The following is a 22,578-nucleotide window of genomic DNA, read 5'->3' on the forward strand; positions in this document are numbered from 1 at the left end:
TACTGGATATACACCCATTACCCAGGTTTCATTTTTGATTTCTTTGCTTTTTGTCTCATATAATGAAACATCATAACCAAAATCAGTGCCGGCCAATAATTTCTATAGAATATCTGTAGAGATGACCTGAAGAAGTAAAGAAACAATATTAGTTAGCTATAGCAATACATTACAGCTTTTTCACTTTCTACAGCGGTTCACTGGAAGTTTGAGTCAGTAGTTCAATACTGCAGCCAGCCATCCAGCCAGAATGTATCGTTTGATAATTAGAATGTGTATGAGGGACAGTGAGTGAGCTGTATGCAAATGTGTGTGTGTGTGTGTGTGGGTGGGTGTAGATGGGAATGTGAAACAAGTTAGCAAGGAAGACAGTAACAGGCAAATGAGACAGTATGAATAATAGAATAAATATGCAAAATAAATTGAGACATAGAGGAAGGAGGAAACGGTCAATGTGGCAAGAACACAATTTATGTATAATAAAATAGTTCAAAGTGGGTGGGAGAGAGAGAGAGAGAGAGAGAGAAAGAGAGAGAGAGAGAGAGAGAGAGAGAGACCCCACCCAGTAATTGAGTTTGAATGCCAGACAATAGAGAATAGAGAAACCTCCGCATCCTGCAAGTCTGGTGTTTTTATCTTTGATATTTCAAAATTGGCATGCACCAAACCCATAAGCTATGTGCGTGCGCATGTCTGTCTGTGTGTGTGTGTGCATGCAAGAACTTTTATGACAGATAATTAGCTTGGTAACCATTTGCAAAAGGTTGCCCAGTGTTTTAGGTCATGCGATACATGAAAATAACCTTACCTCTCATTTAATATGTCAACTCGGATTTGAAGGCACAGCATGTATCTGGAGGAAAAGAAAATAATAATAATAACAGCAAGAACAAAAATTCCTAACACAGACAGAAGGCCACAATTTTTTTTCAATCCAGTCGATGTTTGGTACTTGACGAGTATTTAGTCTATTAACCCTGGTAAGATGGGAGGCAAAACTGATCTGGCAAAATTGCAACTCAGAATGTAAATGGGGCAGAACTAAACACAACAAAGCCATTTGTTGTCTGCCATTTTACAGAATCTGTCAATCCATGACGACGACAATGGTGAGTTGCAGGAAAGTAAAATAATTAAATAATGATTAGCATTTAATTTAGCTCTCTAGCACTACAAAAATAAGAACAATAATAATGATAATAATCCTTTCTACTAAAGGCACAAGGCCTGAAATTTTGCGGGAGGGGACTAGTCGATTACATCAACCCCAGCGTTTCACTGGTACTTAATTTATCGACCCTGAAAGGACGAAAGGCAACGTCAGCCTCAGTGGGATTTGAACTCAGAACATAAAGACAGGTGAAATACCACCAAGCATTTCGTCCAACGTGCTAACAATTCTGCCAGCTCACCACCTTAATATCATCATCATCAATAATAATAATAATAATCATCCTTTCTACTATAGAGACAAGGATTGAAATTTGGGGGGAAGGGGCCAGTTGATTTGATTGACTCCAGTACGCAACTGGTACTTAATTTATTGACTCCAAGAGGATGAAAGGCAAAGTCAACCTTCTTGGAATTTGAAATCAGAATGTAAAGATGGATGGAATGCCACTAAAGCATTTTGCCAATAATAATAATAATCCTCTCTACTATTGGCACAAGGCCTGAAATTTGTGGGGTGGAGGGCTACTTCATTGTATTGACCCTAATGCTTGACAGGTACTTATTTTACCAGTCCTGAAAGGATGAAAGGCAAAGTCAACTGAGGGAGAAATTGAACTCAGAACAGAGAAATGAACAAAATGCCGGGCAGCATTTTGTCCAGCTTGCTGCCTTTGGTTTCAAATTTTGACACTAGGCCAGCAAAGTTCAGCCAAAGATTCAATGTAGCATAAGTAACAAGAGATAAACTGATTAACTCCGAGTTAGTTGTCTTGTGCGCTATACTGTGGCATACGTTGGGGCAGGTGACAAACAGTTGGACGAGTCTATTGCTTATCACATTATTTCTACAAGTATTGAGTTGATGAAGGCAATACGATTTATTTATTGCTAGAGTGGCAAAAATGAGCATTGCTTGAAAAATTACATACCTTGTAAGATCTTCTCGAAGTAAGGATGGATCAGGAGGATAAAATTTCACTTGGAATGCAAATTCCCAAGGAACATCTGAAAAAGATAAAATGAGACAAGGGTTAGAAGAAAACTGTAAAACAATAGTAACTGCATTCTCCAGTAAAACAGATGAAGCCGTTTGCATCTACATGTAACAAATTTGTAGACTATCTCCTCTCATCAAAGTATCAACAATTTTAGCTATAACTAATGTATCCAACTGACAGTTACACATTGTGTCCTGAAGACAAAGAACTTGGAAAGTTGTTGCCACTTCATTTACCAAATAGTGAGAAAAAAGTGGCTTGATTCTCTTTTATTTGTTTCAGCCCTTGGACTGCAGCCATGCTGGGGCACCATCTTTTAAGGGTTTGGTCAAAGAAACAGACCCCAGTTCTTATTTTTTAAGCTTAGTATTTATCCTCACGGTCACTTTCGTTGAATCACAAGTTACGAGGAGGTAAGCAAACCAACACTGGTCATCTCACACACACACACACACATATATATACATACAAGACGGGCATCTACATAGTTTTTGTCAAATTCACTCACAAGGAATTAGGTAGCCTGGAGCCATAGTAGAAGACACCTAAGGTGCCATGCAGTGGGACTGAACCTGAAACAATGTAGTTACAAAGAAAAATTCTTAACTACATATCTATGCCTGTGTCCATGGAGGAACACAGAACTAACTAGGACAAAAAGGGACAGTTTTGTCACAGTGACAGAAAGTGAGTTAACCCTGGATCAAGCAGACCCATGATCAAAGGCATTGCAGTTCTTTTCTACTCTAGGCACAAGACTCTAAATTTGGCAGGGAGGGGGCCAGTTGATTAGATCGACCCTGAAAGGATGAAAGGCAAAGTCGACCATGGCAGATTTGAACTCCAAACGTAAAGACAGACGAAATACTGCTAACATTTCTGCCAGCTTGCCACCTTAAGGCATTTCAGTTCTGACCAGCATGTCTGGTATATTAGCCAATGATATTTTCTAAGAAAGTAAGGTGTAATTTAAGAGAACTTGCTTGTTATTTCTAGCAGGATGAGTAACTATACATAGGCTTCCTTCTAAGTTTTAAACTGAAGTAGGCAACAGTAATTAGAAAATGGCAAATTTGTTCTGAGGACTAAAATTTAGAAACTAGTATCCTGATAAGCAGGTGAAGAAACTTGTTTGAGACAAAATATTTGATTAACCAATTTATCTGACATCTCTTAAATATCTCCTTCTCATCATTAAAACTGAGACAAAAGCTATGTGCCAACATTTTTAGGACCTGCTAATATAAAGAGACAATATTCACAGCTGAATGTAGTTTTCTGTATACTACTGATTGAGTTCATCTAACATTTTGCCTGCTCTGATACAGGGAGATAATACTGGTCCCTGACAACACATTTGTGACAGTTTGTGCACTACACTTGTGTGCAAGAGACTGATGAACAAGCATCTCTGTTGAGAGAGAGAAAGAGAGAGATCAATATCTTTGTGCCCCTCCAGGGTCTCAGAAGTAGTTGAGTATTTAGTTGAATTCAGTAACATTTTAACAGAACATTTTTCGGTCACATTTAGCTTAAATGACATCAGACCACCCACTCGTATACAGGAAGGGTACCTATCTATTTACTGCAGATCACATTCCATATAAGATGAAGCTATCCCCAGCAAAATAGCCTAATTGAGGTACGTAGAATTTTAATTAAATAATTATGCTTCAGAGACAGAAAGACATCTCATGCAGTAACCAGAGAACCCAAGAGTCATGAACTTAGAAACTAAATATGTTAAGAACTGTCTCCCCACACAAAATAGACAGGCAAACAGATACATACATATAAACATACACACACACACACACACACACACATGTTACTGGTTTTTCTTTTCTTTTTTTTATCCAATGGCAAGTGATCTAAAAACACAATGTTCAAATGGGGTTGTTTTAGATATTTTTTTCTGCCAAGATATTATTAACCTTTGCAACGCAAAAGTGTTTTTATTTAATGAATCAAAGCAAATTGGAAAATTGCATTTCCCACAGAACATTTCTGAAGAAATGAAAGTTGAAGTAGCAGTGACTTTAGAGTTAGCAAAGCACTTTCAGGAAAAAATATTTGAAACAAAATACTTCAGAAATGTATTGATTTTTAAACATAGATTTTAACCTCAACAAGTGAATGCAAAATCTCAAGTGCACACATGTCTCTCTCTCCCCCCCTCTCTCTCTATATACATACACACACACAGATACCCTGCCACATACATTTAATGCCCACTTTATCATGCTTGCATGGATCAAATGGAATTTGACAAGGCAGATCTTTTACAGCTGGATGTCCATCCTGCTGCCAACCCTCACCTCTTTCCAAGTAAGGTAACATTTCCTTGGGGCCAGATATGTTTTAATGGAAGACTGGAAATGAAGGATGCCACTTGCATGACAGTAACACACACATACACACATATACAATAAGTTTCTTTCAGTTTCTGTCTACTAAATCCACTCACGGGGCTTCAGTTGGCCTGGAGCTATAGTCAAAGGCACACACTATGGATGCATACAAACACACACACAACACGCTACTTAAACACACACACACAAACTAAATTATAACATGAAATTAAATTCAAGTTTTTTTAACATCTAACAAATATATTCTACTCATAAATAGACAACAGAAGGAGTTTCGAATTATGAACTTTAGAAACAACAGTAACCATATTTATGAAGATTAGTTGGAAAAAAAAATCTTTTTCAGAAGGGAATAAGCAGTGTGTGTGGAGCATGAGAGGCAGTTTTAGCCCTTTAGCATTTGAAACGGGCCATATTTGGTCCAAATATGCTACTTGTATTTATGTCCTAACCAACCAGATCCAGCCTATCACACCTACCATTCAATGCCATTCTAAAAATATACTGTGACATTGTCCAAATTTCTAAGCTATGAGATAATACATGATTAATTAAAAACAATGTGAATGAAAAAGCATTGCATTTGAGAGAATAATCTGAATGCTGAAGGGTCAGGCAATGGAGAACAATGTTTACGAATAAGTGACGAAATCCTACAATTAATTTGCATTACATATACCACACATGTCTGAATGTACAAATAGAAGTAGGGGTACTCAAACCCCTTCAGTCATGAATGACCATGGGATTGCACCTACAAAGTTCCCCTTCGAGGCACAAGTCCAGGCAAGGTTGTTCATGGAAAACCAGCAGTCTCCCATGCATACCAGCCTGCTCTCTCCTTGCCACTGATGTTATCCAAGGGAAAGGCAAAGGGGCCGATACAGCTTTGCACCGGTGATGTCGCAACTCATTTCTACAGCTGAGTGAACAGGAGCAACATGAAATTAAGTGTCTTGCTCAAGAACACAACACACAGCCCGATCTGGGAATTGAACTCCCTACCTCATGATTGTGAGCCCAACACTAACCACTGAGCCATGTGTCTTCACTTAGTACTCAAATCATGTAGTAGAGTATATTTATTCACTCTGCTGAAGTTGATAATTCATTTCTTTGTTACTCCAAGTTTTCTTGCTTTTGGCCAACAGAATGGAAGGAAGCTTGAAAGTGAGAAAATCAGAGCAATAAAAGAATGAATTGTCAGCTTTAATATATTATCAACGTTTTATGTCCACTTTTCCATGCTTGCATGGGTCAGCTGGAAAAAGCTGAGGAAGATTTTCTATGGTTGGATGCCTTTCCTGTGCCAACCTTCACTTGTTTCCAAACAAGGTAATATTTCCTTCCCATGACCAGACACAGTTTTCGTGGAAGACTAGAAAAGAACAACATTGCTTGTATGACAGTGATGTATGAAGGGGACTTTCCATCTACCAAGTCCATTCGAAAGGTTTTGGCATGGGGGCTATAATAGAAGATACTTGCCCAAGGAGCCGAGCCATACAGTATGACTAAACCTGATATTACATGGTTGGGAAGTAAGTTCCTTAACCACAAGGCCATGCCTGTGTCTTAACACTAGTTTTAAATCTGTCTTTCCAAGCTGCCAGACAAGTAAGAGCACTGTTCAGTTCAATCCTATTTACATCATTTCCTGAGAATGGGGAAATGGAAGTAACAAACCTACTTTGTAACTCCCACTGGAAACACTAATAGCGAAATGAAACTGGAAAATATATTTTTAAACAAATCATCTATTTGTTTTTACAATTTTGGTTTTCAGAATAACGACAATTTCTCTGCATTGCTGACTTAAAAAAAAAAATAGAAAAATTCCAGTTTTAATTGTCAGATCCTAAATTCTGTTTTAGAGAGAGGCAAGCATTTAGCTCTTTTGTTAACATATTTTTTATTGAAATATATTGCCTTTGCTTCAATTAATTTAAAAAATAAGGAATTTAGTAAACTAATTAGATTTATTAAGCCAGTGTTTGGAATTTAAATTTACATAAAATTCTGATGGGATGTTTTAATTTAGTAGACTGTGAGAAAACAAGAAACTTGTGCCATAGAACCAAGGTTGGTTTCAGACAGATTCAGTTTAGAAGGATTAAAAAGATTCTATGAATCAAAATCTCTCACTTTAAAGTGTTCGTATTGCAATTAAAATCTATCACAGATGTACGCAAGAGCTTTTAGCTACATTTTGTTACAAACATTATCTCAATAAAGGCATAAATGTTTAAGTTATATGACTAAATGTAACAAAATACTTGATTCTTTTCAAAAATAACTGAGGAACACAGTGTATTTTGTTTGAAATATGGTCAAAAAAAAAAAAAAAAAGAGGGAGGGTACTAATTAACCTGATATGAAATTAATAATTAGAAAAGCAATAATTTTTATTTTTGTAATTATTTAAATAGGTAAAAATCTGTTGCAACATTTGCATATAATTTAGAATCTTTACCAACAATAAATATCAAAGAGAGCTTTTGATGACTTTGGTCACACCACTAAAAAAGTACTTTAATAACCAATGCAGTACAAAGTGCAACATGTATACGAAGAGAAAGGAAGGAAACTTCAAATTCACTGAGTCAGACCCTAAACATGGTTACAAAATTTTAGAAAAAGTTATATTTATATAATGATGACATTACATCTGCTACAAAAAGGACAAAAGTGTTGCATAGGCATGAGTGTTTCAGGTAACCCATGTGAGGTCTGAGAGAAAAAAACTCACTCACTGGTATATTAATCTGGCTTAGCAAAAGTTGTACGGCTTGAATCTCATCCGACTAGTTATAATGAGTTCTCAAATTGTTATTTACAAATATACAAACACATATACATACAAGCACTGCAGTAAGGTGGTAAACTGTGAAGATCTGCCTGTAAACTGAAGGCTCAAATACCCAGTTGAACCACTTCATTTCTTGTAGCTTTAGCCTATGGTGACCCAATGATAATTTATGGCTTGTGGGATACTTGGATTTTTTCATACACACACATGCTAAAAACTTGTGAATAATTTGAGACCAAGACCTCTTTACAACAAATCTACTAACAGGAATTCAACTACACACCTCTTAGTGCTGGGATAATAATGTGCTACTATTTACTTTTTGATATGAAACACAGTTCAAAGCTGGCAGAATGGTCAGCACACTGGGCAAAATGCTTAGTAGAATTTTGCCTGGCTTTACAGAGTTCAAATTCCACTGAGGTCAACTTTGCTGTAATCCTTTTGAGGGTCGATAAAATAAGTACAAGTTGATTACTGGGGTCAATGAAATTGATTTACCTCAAACTGCTGGCCTTGTGCCAAAATGGAAAAACCAATATGAAACCATTTTACATTATTCAAATTTAATATTGATTATATTAAAATATTAGCAGTTAATACATCATTTATTTACACACAAAATATGCTAAGTAAATAAAAAAGCTTATTTAGTCTGTAAATAAACATTTGGGATAGAGCCTATATATGTAAACTTTATTTCCACCAGTCATAGTTGAACTAATGTCTTATCTGAGTGGATCTTGATATCAGGTATTAAAAATAATTAAAATAATTTTCCAAGATCTAAAATACCAAACTATGCCTATGTAAATTATACTGGTTCTCAATTATGTACATTGTTAAACCCCTTAGCATTTAAACCAGCCAGATCCAGCTGCTCACACTGACCCTACAATGTCATTGTAAAACTAAACAATAACACCATAGAAATCTCAAAGCTACGAGATAATGCAGGATTTAATTCAAAACAATGTGAATTACATAAACATTACATTTGACAGTAATCTGAATGCTACCCCTAAAACCCTGCAAGCTATATAGAGATGTCCACTTGAATCAAATCTGTTCCGTGTTTATCTAGGGATTGGTGAACAGGAAAACAATTACTAAAAACATAAAGCAGAGAGCTTATTTTTAAATAAAATATAATTATAGTTTTTTTTTTGTTTTTGATTTTCCAATATACTGAGTGATTATTGTTACTTAGCATGTGTAGCAGAATTTCCTTATTTTGCTTTGCTTTTTGGGTTAGTAACATAATGACCTCCTTGAAATACAAAAACATTATTTGTTTACTCAAAAAGAGACTGGGGTATTGTTTCACACATTTTTAAACTTTTATTTCTCATATATTAGTCCCTTTATTTGAATAACATTTTCAAAATTAGTATTATTACTCTTTTTTTACTCTTTTCTTTGTTTCAGTCATGTGACTGTGGCCATGCTGGAGCACCGCCTTTAGTTGAGCAAATCAACCCCAGGACTTATTCTTTGTAAACCTAGTACTTATTCTATCGGCCTCTTTTGCTGAATCGCTAAGTTACGGGGATGTAAACACACCAGCATCAGTTGTCAAGCGATGTTGGGGGAGAACAAACACAGACACACAAACATATACACACGCACACACACACAAATATATATATATACCTATACAATGGGCTTCTTTCAGTTTCTGTCTACCAAATCTACTCACAAGGCTTTGGTCAGCCTGAGGTTATAGTAGAAGACACTTGCCCAAGGTGCCACGCAGTGGGACTGAACCTGGAACCATGTGGTTGTTAAGCAAGCTACTTACAACACAGCCACTCCTAAAACATTTCTAAAACTTTTTTTTACATTCACTGTACTACTACTGTGTCACCAACAGTTTTTATCTGAAATATATGTGAGACATTACATAGAGCATTCTGCATCGTGAAAGCAATCAGCTACAAGAAGTGGTTGATTTCTAAAGATGAAGAGAGACTAAAGTATTAGCTTTAATTTATGAACCTGAGTAATGCCAAGTGCTTGTTGGCAGTTTCATATAAATTTAGAACATAATACTAACAAAAATGGTTTCAAATTTTGCCACAAGGGCAGCAATTCTGAGGGAGGGGATGGGTCGATTACATCGACCCCAGTGTTCAACTGGTACTTATTTTATTGACCCTGAAAGGATGAAAGACAAAGTAAGTCAACCATGGCAGAATCTGAACTCAGAACACAAAGATCGACGAAAAGCCACAAAGCATTTTGCCTGGCGTGCTAAAGATTCTGCCAGCTTGCCACCTTAATAATAATAATTCTTTCTACTATAGACACACGGTGGAGTCACACGGTCTAGTGCTTAGAGCAGTGGATGCACATTTGAGGGGTTGTGGGTTCGAATCTCAGACTGGGCAAGGTGTGTGTTTAAGAGTGAAACACCTAAGCCCCACACGGCTCCGGCAGAAGGTAATGGCAAATTTCTGCTTACTCTTTCACCATAACTTTCTCTCACTCTTTCGTCCTACATCTTGCAGTTCATCTGTGACGGACTGGTGTCCTGTCCAGGTGGGGAACCTATATACCAACAAAACTGGGAAACCAGCCCTTATGAGCCAGGCATGGCTTGAGAAAGAACAAACAACATAGACACAAGGCTTGAAATTTGGAAAGAGAAAGGGCAAGTCAAGCACATCAACCCCACTGCTTAACTACTACTTGTTATATCAACCCTGAGAGGATGAACGGCAAAGTTGACCTTAGTGGAATTTGAACTCAGAATGTAAGGACAGATGAAATGGTACAAAGCATTTTGAGTAGCATGCTAACGATTGTGCCAGTTGGCTGGCTTTATAATAATAATTGTAATAAGAATAATAATAATAGTTTCAAATTTTGGCACAAGGCCAGCAATTCTGGGGGAGGGACTAAGTTGATTGAATTGATGCCAGTGCTTGACTGTTACTTATTTTATTAACTCTGAAAGGATGAAAGACAAAGTTGACTTTGGTGGAATTTGAATTCAGAGCATAAGGACAAATGAAATGGTGCAAAGCATTTAGACCAGCATTTGGACCAGCTAATGTCAGCTGACTGTCTTTATAAGAAAATAAATACAAGAGTTATTCTTTCTGTTCCAAGGTTTTAGTTGGCTCAAGGGTTATAAAAGGCGGCACTTTCCCAAAGTGGCACACTGGGACTGAACCTGTGGCCACACAGTTGGAAAGCAAACTTATCAACCACAGAGCCATGCCTGCACCTATGTACATATATAATAAATAAGATTACAAATATAGAATTAAATATAAAAATGACTCAGAAATACATCTGCAAATAATTAAATGATATGTCACTATTTCTAATGAAGCCTCAAGCGACTTCTTGCACAACTTTGGCTGGGAACTGGTAAACACTGCACTAAACCTAACACAATGAAGAGAGAAGATAAATTGTGCTGCAGTAGGTAACAGGGATGTAGAATAAATTACAAAACCGGGAATTAAGCAGTTGTAGATAAATCTCACTTTTAATTGTGCTGAGGATACTATTAACTACTACAATTAAAACAACACCAATATCTAATTAGCTATTTGTGTGGGTTTTTTTTACCTTTACCCATATCTGGTTTTTTAGTAAAAAACCCAAAATCCAGAAAATCCAGCCCTAAACTATTTTCTGAAAAATAAAAATTTCAAGTTAAAACAAATAATTAATAACAAAAATGTAAGAAAGAAAAAAAATCTATAGAAAAATAGCTTAAAAGAAAAGGGAAGAAAAGAAACATTAAAGAAATGGGGAAAAGAAGAGAGTGCAAATTCAAATCTTAAAAGCAATCAAGCACACACACACAGAATCAAACCCATTCAATTAATGTGAGTCATGATGGGCCTCTTAACATACCGACCCATTAATCACATCTCCTTCACATTCAGATACTAGTTATACTCCTGCTACTGTTCTTATCAATCCCACTCAAATAACGATCAGAATAACTCATTCCTCGCCCACTCCAAGTCTTCAAGATCCTTTAGAAGTAACAAATAAGAGCAAAGAAAAAAAAAGAAAAAGAAAGAAGCTTTCGGCTATCTCGCTCGGGTCAGGTAACCAAGCAAGTTTATCAAAAACCTTTTGTGTCTATACCTGACATGGAGAATGTGCAGAATGTAAGCCAGGCACTAACAATAATTCACATTTCTAGGCTGGATTTATTCTTCTATATTTCTCTGCTTTTACAGGTGTGAGTCACTGGACTTTGGCCATGCTGGGGCACTGCTTTCAAAGGTTCTAAGTCAAACCATATGAAAGCCAGTACTTATTTAATTGTTAAACCTCTAAGTTACATGACGAAAAAGACAACAAAATCCAAAACACTGGTTTTTAGACCTGTGTAAACAAACAAAGACATGGATGTGTGTATCCTTTTCTTAATGGCATGTCAACTTTGGAGGATTCTTGATTCTTAAGATTATCTCCCCTCCTCAAATGGAGCCGGTTTTAATAATCATCTGGTAATAATGACACATCCTCCAGAGGCGGAGATAATTTTAATAAATCAAGAATTCATGTTGTATAGTTGCTTGAGAAGGCCTGTCAAGCCAAGCATAATTGTAGTCATGGCAATACCAGTGTCATGTAAAAAGCACCTTTCATGCATTGGGCCTCACGGGGGCAATGTGACTGATGCTAGTGTTGTGTAATTAGCAAATAAAAAGCACCTTCTGTGTGTTGGGCCTCATGGAAGCAATGTGGCTGATACTGGGATCGTGTGACTAGCACGAAAAAAAGCACCTTCCATGCTTTGGGCGTCACGGAGGTAATGTAGCCAATGCAGGTGTTTCATAACTAGCACCCATGCTGGTGGCACATAAAAAGCCTCTTTTGCATGTTGGGTCTCATGGAGGTAATTTGGCCAATGCTGGTGTCATGTAACTGGCACCTGTGCTGGTGGCTCATAAAAAGCACCTTTCGAATGCTGGGCCCCACGGAGGCAAGGACAAATGACTGAGAACCTTGGCATTATGCTGTGCCTCAGTAGAAGACCCATCAAGCCAAGTGGAATCATAGTTGTGGCAGACACTGGTGTCACACAATTGGCACCTGTGCCAGTGGCATGTAAATGCACCCATTACACTTTCAGAGTGGTTGGCATTAGGAAGGGCATCCAACCATAGAAACCATACCAAATCAAACTGCAGTTTGGTACAGTCCCCTCAGCTTACCAGCCCTGGTCAAACATCCAACCCATGCCAGCATGGACAATGGATGTTAAATGATGATGATAGTATTTGATATACCTGTATTTATCTATGCTGTCCAAGTACATGCCACAGGCCACTGAGTAATTTCTCTTAGCTCATTTTTGCTTATATATCAATATCTGTTTGTCTGTCTATATATGATGAGCTTCTGCGACCAAATTCCATTCGTATCATCATCATTTAACGTCTGTTTTCCAAGCTGGCAAGAGTTGGACAGCTTGACAGGAACTAGCAAAGCCAGGAGCTGCACCAAATTCCATAGCCTGTTTTAGCTTGATTTCTACAGCTGGATGCCCTTCCTAATGCCAACCACTCTACAGAGTCTACGGGTACTTTTTACATAGCACCAACACCAAAGCATTTTATGTGGTACCTTGGTTTTAGGATATCAATTCACATGATATTAGTAAATTCAAAGCTGTAGCACAAGACACTTTTTCAAGGTGCCATGAAGTTGCAAAGTGAATTTCTTAGCCACAAAGTTTGAAATTTATTTTCTTTCTAAGACACTAAAAGGTAGAAATAACTGAATCAACTGCACCCCCTGCCCCTCATTCCCTTACAATTTCTCCCCCGTCTTATGCTGTGGGTGAGTAAGTGGGAATAGAAATAGTAAATGATGGAGAGGTTAAAAAGAAAACTTTTCCTAAAATCAAAATAAGTTTAAATTGAAACAAGTTATACCTCTCACCGGCATAAATAGAAATAAAAGTAGTTATTCAAACACACCATCCCCTACTACAAAAGCTATTACAAAAGAGAGATATTTTTCATAATATATGGCAGGATAAGAAATTAAAGAATTTTAAAGAAAAAGATGCATAGAATACATTATATTTATTTATTTTTTTTTTGTTTACTTATTATGAAGTTTATAAAATAGTTATAACAACAGCTAAACGTAACCACAGAGGGAATTGATAGATGGGAAGTCGGTGACAATGAAGAATGATACAATGGATTTTGCTTTTCATAAATGACAAGGTCTAGAGAAGAAGGGAGAGACAAAGAAAGGATGAAAGAGAAAAAATCTGATCCTAGGATTCGAACACACAAAAGTCGACACATAAAGTCCCTAACCATGCAAAAAAGCTTTCCAACTTTGGCACAAGGTCACCAATTTTGGCAGAGTAGAGGAATCAATGAATTAACCCTGTAAAAGACTAGACACAAAGCAAAGTAGAAGACTTCAATGTGATTTGAAACCCGAATGTAGAGAGATGTAAGTAAATGGTGCAAAGATTTTAGTCCAACACTACCGTACCAGCCATTTCACTGCCCTAAATATACAAATACCCTAAATTATGTCTATGGTATGTTTCTTACAAATAAGAAATAATCCTTACTCTGTTATCCCTCGGCCACTCTGTCTTTGTGTGATATATATTTTCAGTTATGGTAGAATTAAAAACGAATCATACATGGGGTGTAAGATTTGAAACCTATTCTCATTGTCTGATGAACCATAAAGTGATAAAAACCACAGTCGACAAAGATATAGCATTTAAATACAGCTAGTTTTACTTTTCTTTTGATAGTGTTTCCAGCCTGAGCAAAATTTCTCAAACCTTCCTGCATGGATGCACACACACAAACACAGAGCTAAGTCACCAAACAACAAGAGCAATACATTATAATGTTTCTAAACCAACTCCTGTTCTCATGTCAAAAGCAATACATGGCACAGTGAGTGTAACATATCTGGAATGCTGGTCAGGTGGGTTTACTTGATCAGCAACCTCACAGCCCGTTTACAAATGCTTGAAGAGGATAGGCTGAAGCTACTCAACGTCAGATAACAGCAGCAAAAAAATTACTTTGCGAATCCGCAGTTGCATTTAGTGGAACAGTTTGTTGTTGTGATATTTAGCAATCAATCAAGTTGTTGAGATGTGAAACAAAACAAACATAGAAGTAATCTTAAGGGTGAGTGTCCAAGTGTCTATCCGCACTACTGGGGTCAAGAATAGACTTCAGAAAAACCAAAAATTTTGTTCTGGATTGAAGATCCAGACTTAATGTACAACTGATTTAGATTTACAGCTAATTCTATGCTGTCCCATTGTTGAGGGATTAAGTGTAGGAAATAAGAAAGAGGTCCAGAAAACCAAATTCTCTCACAAATATCATACCATCCATGGCAGCAATGAAAAACTGAATTTTTTTAGCTTTTACTGCTTTCAGTCATTGGATTGTGACCAATCTGGGGGCACTGTCTTGAAGGCTGTAGTCAAAGAAACCAATCTCAGTACTTATTGTAAGTCTGGTATTCATTCCATCAGTCTCTTCTAGACTGCTAAGTTATGAGAATGAAAACAAACCAACATTTGTCAAGTACTGGTGGGAGGACAAACACACACACACACACAGAAGTTTCCACATAGTTTTCATTTACCATGTCCACTCAAAAGGCATTGGTTGGCCGGGGGTTATAGAAGACACTTGCCCAAGGTACTGTGCTTTGGGGATGAACCCAAAACCATGTGGTTGAAAAGCTAGCTTCTTAACCACAAGCAAGGATGATATCCAAGTTTTGCGTAGGTGGAATAAATTTCGTGTCTTTCCCAAAAATATCATCATCATCAGCACTACCATTAGCACTAAAGCATAACACACACACACACACACATTACAGTAAATAGTTCTTATCTGTCTGTGTTTCCAGTTCAAATCTCACTGGAGTTAACTGGCTTTCATCCTTTCAGTCAATAAAATAAATACTATTCATACACTGAACCCTCCTCCTTCCTCCCTACACATTTCTGGCCTTGTGCCAATATGAGAAATTATTATAAAAGCTGTCACAACATTGAAAACCGAGTCTCAGGAATTGCTTCTCCGATATTCCCAAATTGCTTCTCCGATATTCCCAAATTGCTTCTCCGATATTCCCAAATTGCTTCTCCGATATTCCCAAATTGCTTCCACCCTGAAATGTTCTCTAGATTTTGTTAAGCTTCACGAGGTACAACACTTTGCTGGAATATGAATGACATTGCAAGTGAGAGACGGCTACAGTCTTCAGAACTTTGGATAAAACACAGATATTGTGGAGACATATATATGGCTTAGTGGTTTAGGGTGTTGGACTCGTGAGTGTAAGATTGTGGTTTCAATTTCTGGACCAAGGAAAACATTTTTTTTTTTGTTAAGCCAACCCACTCAGCTGATAAAAATGAGTAATCCTGCGATAGACTGGAGTCCCATCCAAGAAGGAAGGAAGGAAGGAATACATACACACACACACACATATATATATATATATATATATATGCCAGAGAATTTGGGAAATTGGCTCTATGCTCCTTACAGAGTGATGCGGACTAGTCTAGAAATATTCCAACTTCCAAATTATTTGCAAAGACTATATTACCACATTATAATGGCTTGCCTCTCATGATATAAAACCACCACCACTACTACTACTACTGTCTACTCTCACTTAACTCCCAGGGCACACATATCAGGTCAGATCAGTTGAATACACAACATATGTCAGTTTGTAAAGTACTACAACACCTAACTTCTCATGAAACCCAACAGTGTTAACCTTTACTTCTTTACCTCCACCACCACCACCACCACCACCACCACCACCACCACCACCACCACCACCACCACCACCACCACATCCACATCCATCTGTAACATTGATTACTTTCAAAATTTTATTGTTGATCAGATCAATTTTCCATTCAACAACAATGCACAGACTATATAGTTGCTCAGTTCCAGGTCAGCTCAGCTCTCACTGAGCAAACTTACGATCAAAATACGTTCCAGCCTCGACTATCACATCTTATTTTCAGTGTAGCTAAAGCATGGTGTGATTTGAGAGAAATTCAGCTTTTATATCTAACGGGTTGAGCAATAAACTTGGTAGTTTTCTTTGTTAGTACTAGTTTGAAGTTTTAGCATTTCATCTGGCCATATCTGGCCCAAATATCCTGCCTGTTTTGTGTTAAAACTGACCAGATCCAACATCTTGCACCTACCCTACAATGTCACTCTAAAAATATACAAACACAACATTGAAATTTTGAAGCTTCCAGCTAATGTGTAATTAATTCAAAACAATGTGAACCAGTGGTAAGAAGCTTTGCTTCCCAATGACATGGTTCTGATTTCAGTCCTATTGCGTGGCACCTTGGGCAAGTGTCTTCTACTATAGCCTTGGGCCAACCAAAACCTTGTGAGTGGATTTGGAAGACAGAAACTGAAAGAAGCCCATCGTATATAGCTGTGTGTGTGTGTCTATGTGTATCCCTCCACCATCACTTGACAACCGATGTTGGCGTGTTTACATCCCCGTAACTTAGTGGTTTGGCAAAAGAGGTTGATAGAATAAGTCCTGGGGTCAATTTCTTTGATTAAAAAATCCTTTAAGACTGTTCTCCAACATGGCTGCAGTCAAATGACTGAAACAAATAAAAGAGTAAAAAAATAATAGATTTGACAAAGAAATCTGAATTGTAAAGTTGTAAAGCCCATCAGGTTGTAGAGGTGATTGGTTATTAGACTGCCACAATCATTCTCTGTCACTCAACACTGCATTATGATAGTAGTGAAAAAATTTAAGTCTCAAGAAATCCACCCAGTTTGCGTCATTTTATCTGTGAAGGTGCATAGTTCAATGGTTAGAGTATTGGACTCACAATCATGAGGTAGCAAGTTCGATTCCCCGATCAGGCAGTGTGCTGTGTTCTTGAGCAAGATGCTATATTTCACGTTGCTCCAGTTCACTCAGCTGTAGAAACGAGTTGCAACGTCACTCGTGCCAAGCTGTACTGGCCTTTGCCTTTCCCTTGGATAACATTGGTGGCGTGGAGAGAGGAGGCCGGTATACATGGGCAACTACTGGTCTTCCATAAATAACCTTGCCTGTACTTGTACCTTGGAGACATTTCTAGGTGCAATCCCATGGTCATTCATGACCAAAGGAGGTCTATTACCCTTTATATGGATATTACAAAGTAGGAAGAGCCCACAGCTTAAAGCAGCAACACTGCTACAGTGACAAGTGTTTCATTCATAATGCAACTTATGTGAAAATAGCTTGGAGAAGAATGATCTCAATTAAGCTAACTTTTCCTAGGGAGAAAATACAAAGACCAAATCTTCAGTGATGTCTCACAACCCAGTAAATTATAGGACTCACCAACAAGATGAGAGGAGCAAAGAAAATGAACTCTGCTTTGTAGAGGTAATTTGGTGATTGTAGTAAAGATTGTAATATTAGACCAGGTTTAGAGTAAACTGGATTTGTTTTGTTTTCTTTTTCATAGATGCAAGGCCACAGTTTATGAGAAGAGATGAAATGAATGGCTGTCCATGTAATGTGAACAAGGAAAAGGTTCTCAGTTATAGACTTAGGTTTACCAGAAACTGGGCATAAATGGCCAAGCCTACTTTAGTTAATCACGAACCTCTATAGGAAAACAAAACTAAATTCAGCATCGCAGTATTATTTTAGAATCTGGAGAGGAAGGAATTTATGACAGTTTGTTAATTGAGAACTAGGTGTGTTGTTTAATTGTAAGAGCACAGCAGAGAAAGGAAGACGGGAGGAGTAGAAATAGAGAGAGTGGGTAAGATATGAATGATGGACCAGACAGAAATGGGGAGTGGAAATACATTCTTGAATCAGAATAAAATATAGACAGATATATAAAAATGCCAGATCTTGATTGACCTCAGATTTAAATAACCCAGATTAAAGAAAATATAAACACATTTCATTTTGAGGGAAGATATTTTTTTTTATCACAGCTAATTTGAATTCTTTTCAGATAAGAACAAACAACATTTCAGTATATTTGTTAATTTATTTTGCTATATTTATTTGTAACAATATCTAGTTTCTTTTATTGTTTTGCCTTTTTTTTTTTAAAAAAGGAAATATACATCCTCACATAGGATTAATATTATTAGTAGTGGCAACAATAGTAATAGTGCTACAGGTGTTTCAATGAATATTTAAGATTGCACTAGCGGCCAGTACTTAAGCAATATGGCTAAGGCAGCATTAGATGAGGGTTGACTGGTGAAGGGTCGGATAAGGACTGGACATATAAACTGATTTTTTGCCATCAGTCATGGGATGAGCATAATACCAACATCTCTTCACCAGACAGAGTCCAGAACAACCAATAAGCCCCCTACAATGACCACCACAATGCCAATTATGAAGTTTGAATCTTAAATCATCGAAACAGTTAAGGAATTTGACTCCAATGAGCTAGAACCAGTCACAAGTTGTAAACAAGTCTCCATCACTCCCAGGGGGTACACAAATCCAGATTTTACAGAAAAAGTAACGAATAAAAACACTTAACTACTAGTAGAAAAGAAAAAAATAATCAATCAGCTTATTACAATGGAATGAACACAATCCCCAGACACCCAAAATCAGTTGCTGAATTCAGATTTCTTGGTTCAGGAGTTAAAACTACTAAAACTTTATCTGAATCTTTGATCAGTAATGTTCCTTCTAAGCTAAGCAGATGCAACAGATATACCATCTATCAATGCACACAAATTTAAATAGATTTGTTTGTAAAACAGGTTCCATGCATCTTTAAAACACGTCACAATCTGTTATATTTGCATTTCAATGCAGGTAACATTTAAGAGATACATGTCAAAAATTATCATTATATCACCCAAGTTAACCTATAGTTGCAACTTCATCATGAACATATTTAGTCGTTTGGCAGGGAAAATGTGCATAGAAACAATTTAAAACATGATCAGTACATAAGATAAATAGTACAAAGAATATGCAAAGTGTAAAGCTAAAAGATACAGAAGAAAAATAAAGATGTAAAAATGCTAATTCCTTATTCAGTTATTTATTTTTATTTTTTATTTTATCTAGTTTCAGCTCAGGAGCTGTGGCCATGCTGGGGCACTGTTTCTTATTTCACATCACTTTTCCGTGTAATTACTGTAGTTACTTAAGCAGATCGTTAACTCAATTTGATAAATGAAATTAACTTACTTTTATCTTTAATCTGCTTCGAAATTCTTTTTTCCAATGAAAGCCATTGCTGAAATAGAAAATAATTATAAACATGACTTAGTTACAAAAAAACATCATTACAGATTTCTTTTGACGAGGTATTAAAGCAGAGAAGAACTATAAGTAATTTTACTTTGGTACATTTGACTTACTTTGCTGTGAAGTAGATAGACCCAGTGGCGAGTCTGATCCAAGACCAGTACACCCACCAAAGAGGCCGTAGAAAATCCAGTCCACTGGAAACCACCTTTGAAATCACCTTCAAAATATGATCCTTCAACCGACTGGTAATGGCTTGCAAACTGACACACTACAACCTCCATCCTGTAGATGTTCAGCACTACCAATCCCCCCCCCCCATTAACCCCGAGACTGCAGAATGTCAACCCTCTAGAATTCCCTGGCTACTGATGTTTTCTTCCTTTTTTTTTTAACTCCTTCTTTCCTACAGGCATTAACACATATACATTTAAGCCAGGCATCCATCGCACCAATCTAGGAAAATCTGCAAAGTTCATGGGCACTGTCTCTTCTTCCTGACAAAAGCATCAATAAATAAATGGAATGAAGGAATAAAAAAAAAAATGCTTGTAATTTAAACCATTCTTTGATCTTGGTACACTCAAACACACTTTGTAAAAATTTAATTATTTTTATTCTAATCAGAGAACATTTATTTTATTTCATCTAATTTGATTAACTTTTTCTTTTATGCATTTGTACAAAGCCACATGCACCCAACTAAATCAAATCCAGTCCATTTGGCAGGCATTTTGGTTTTATTGACCCCTGATGGAAAAAAGGTTAAGTCTTCAGCCCAACATGATGTGAACTTAAAAGTTGTGGAATTTAACTAAATATGCAAGGCATTTTGTCAATCACTCAAGAAATTCTGCCATTCTACCAACCAATAACAACAACAGTAGTAGTAGTAGTAATAGTAATGATAATGGTTTCATATTTTCCCCCAAGGGCAGCAATTTTGAGGGAGGGGATAAACTGATTCCCTCAATGTTCAACTGGTACTTATTTTATTGATCCCGAAAGGATGAAAGGCAAACTCAACTTCAGTGGAATTTGAACTCAGAACATGCAGACGGACGAAATGGCATTAAGCATTTCATCCACTGCACTAACGACTCTCCGAGCTCGTTATGACAAAATAATAATAATAATAATTCTTTCTACCACAGGTACAAGGCCTGAAATTGGGGGTGGGGTGGGGGGCTTAGTCATCAACCCTTGTTTTCAAATCGTACTTATTTAATCAACCCCTCCCTGAAAGGACGAAGAGCAAAGTTAGCCTCAGCAGAATTTGAACTTAGAATGTAAAGAGAGACGTAATGCTTTGAAACATTTGGCCCAGTGCAATAACCATTCTGTCAGCTCGCTGACTTAATAAATAATGGTTTCAAATTTTGGCACAAGGCCAGCAATTTCAAGGGGGAGGGATTAAGTTGATTGCATCAACCCTAATGCTCAACTGGTACTTGTTTTACTGACCCCCAAAAGGATGAAATCAAAGAAAGTTAACCTTGGTGGAGTTTCAACTCAGAATGCAAAGCTGGAAGAAATGCTGCTAAGCACTTTCTCTGGCGAATCGGACAATTCTGCCAGATTATCACTATGATGATGATGATGATTTAAGCACAAAGTCAGCAATTTAGATGGGAGGTGGGTTAGCTGATACCCGGAATCTTAGACAAAGGCCCTGAAATCTAACAAAGGGGGTGTTTGTTGATTAAAGTAGACCCACTCCAGTATTTGGCCAGTTATATACTTTATCCCACCCCCAGTGAAGGGGTGAAAGGCAAAGTTGATTTTGGCATGATTTGAACTCATGATTTGAAGGAGCTGGAACAAATATAGTAAAACAGTTTGCCTGATGCTCTAACAATTCTGCCAAAAAACTTGCAAGTTGTGGTGGTTAGGAGTTTTTATACCTGTATCTTTATTTTTTTTTTTACTTGTTTCAGTCACTGGACTGCGGTCATGCTGCAGCAAAGCCTTGAATGGCTTAGTTGAACAAATCAACTGCTAATATCTTTTCTAGTGGTCTCTTTTGCCAAACTACTAAATTATAGGGAATGTAAACAAACAAACATCAACTGTCAAGTAGTGGTGGAGGGGACAAGCACAAACACACATTTTATATATATATATATATATATATATTTTGGAAGGCAAGCTTCTTACAGTTTCAGTCTAACAGACCTAACCACAAGGCATTCATTGGCCTAGGGCTATAGTAAAAGCTTGCCCATGGTGCCAAGCAGCGGGACTGAACCCAAGGTCACATGGTTGGGATACAAGCTTATTAACCACATAGTCACGCCTACACATTTCACTATTTTTCAACTTCTATTCAACAAATAAAGGGGGAAAAAAAACGTGCTAAACAGTACGTACTAAGTGGGCCGAGTACTTGCAGGCCATGTTTGCGTTTGTAAGCTGAGTGTAAGTAACTGTTGTGCATATTACACACACACACACCTTTCATTGCCATCCCACACCAGTTCACTGTTTAATAAAGAGGTCACTATCAAGCCAGGCTTTTATCTGACTAATCCTCCTCAACTGTTAGGCTGGATGGAAATAATAGCTTATTCAGGTCACCCCCCTAACCTCCACTACATGAATGGCAACTTGTTTTTCTTTTGCTTCTTTCCCAATATAACAATCAACCTAAAAATATTTGAGAAGGTTTGAGAAATGCTATAAAAAGATAGCAGAGAAAAAGAAGATAAAACTATCTGCATAAACTAAGACTCTTGAATTAGAAATTAACGTGAGATTTGAGATTTCTGATATAAACTTTCTCAGAAGCTCAGAGAATCTCTCTTACACAGCCATAAACCAATTTATGGACGATTTTCATAGATTTTCTTTCATTTACTACAGGAAAAATAAAGCTGTTACTTTCCTAAGGCTACGTGTTATTGTGTACACAATTTGGAAACAATACCAAGTCAGT

The 22,578-nt window shown here is 37.1% G+C and overlaps 1 protein-coding gene across 39 annotated transcripts in view; it reads right to left on the bottom strand.

Annotated features, from left to right (window-relative positions):
- Positions 1-22,578, bottom strand: part of LOC115218249 (neuroblast differentiation-associated protein AHNAK) — a 500,913-nt gene that overhangs the window by 65,881 nt on the left and 412,454 nt on the right. For all 39 annotated transcript variants that reach the window (XM_036508132.1, XM_036508129.1, XM_036508124.1 and 36 more), the window contains 3 exons: positions 19,584-19,632; positions 2,103-2,178; positions 809-853 (listed from right to left, as the gene is read on the bottom strand). In XM_036508132.1, coding sequence (XP_036364025.1) covers positions 809-853; positions 2,103-2,178; positions 19,584-19,632 — 170 coding nt within the window. The remainder of the gene's footprint in view (positions 1-808; positions 854-2,102; positions 2,179-19,583; positions 19,633-22,578) is intronic.

Source organism: Octopus sinensis, linkage group LG13 (genome assembly GCF_006345805.1).
Source record: "Octopus sinensis linkage group LG13, ASM634580v1, whole genome shotgun sequence".
NCBI classification, from domain to species: Eukaryota; Metazoa; Mollusca; class Cephalopoda; order Octopoda; family Octopodidae; genus Octopus; species Octopus sinensis.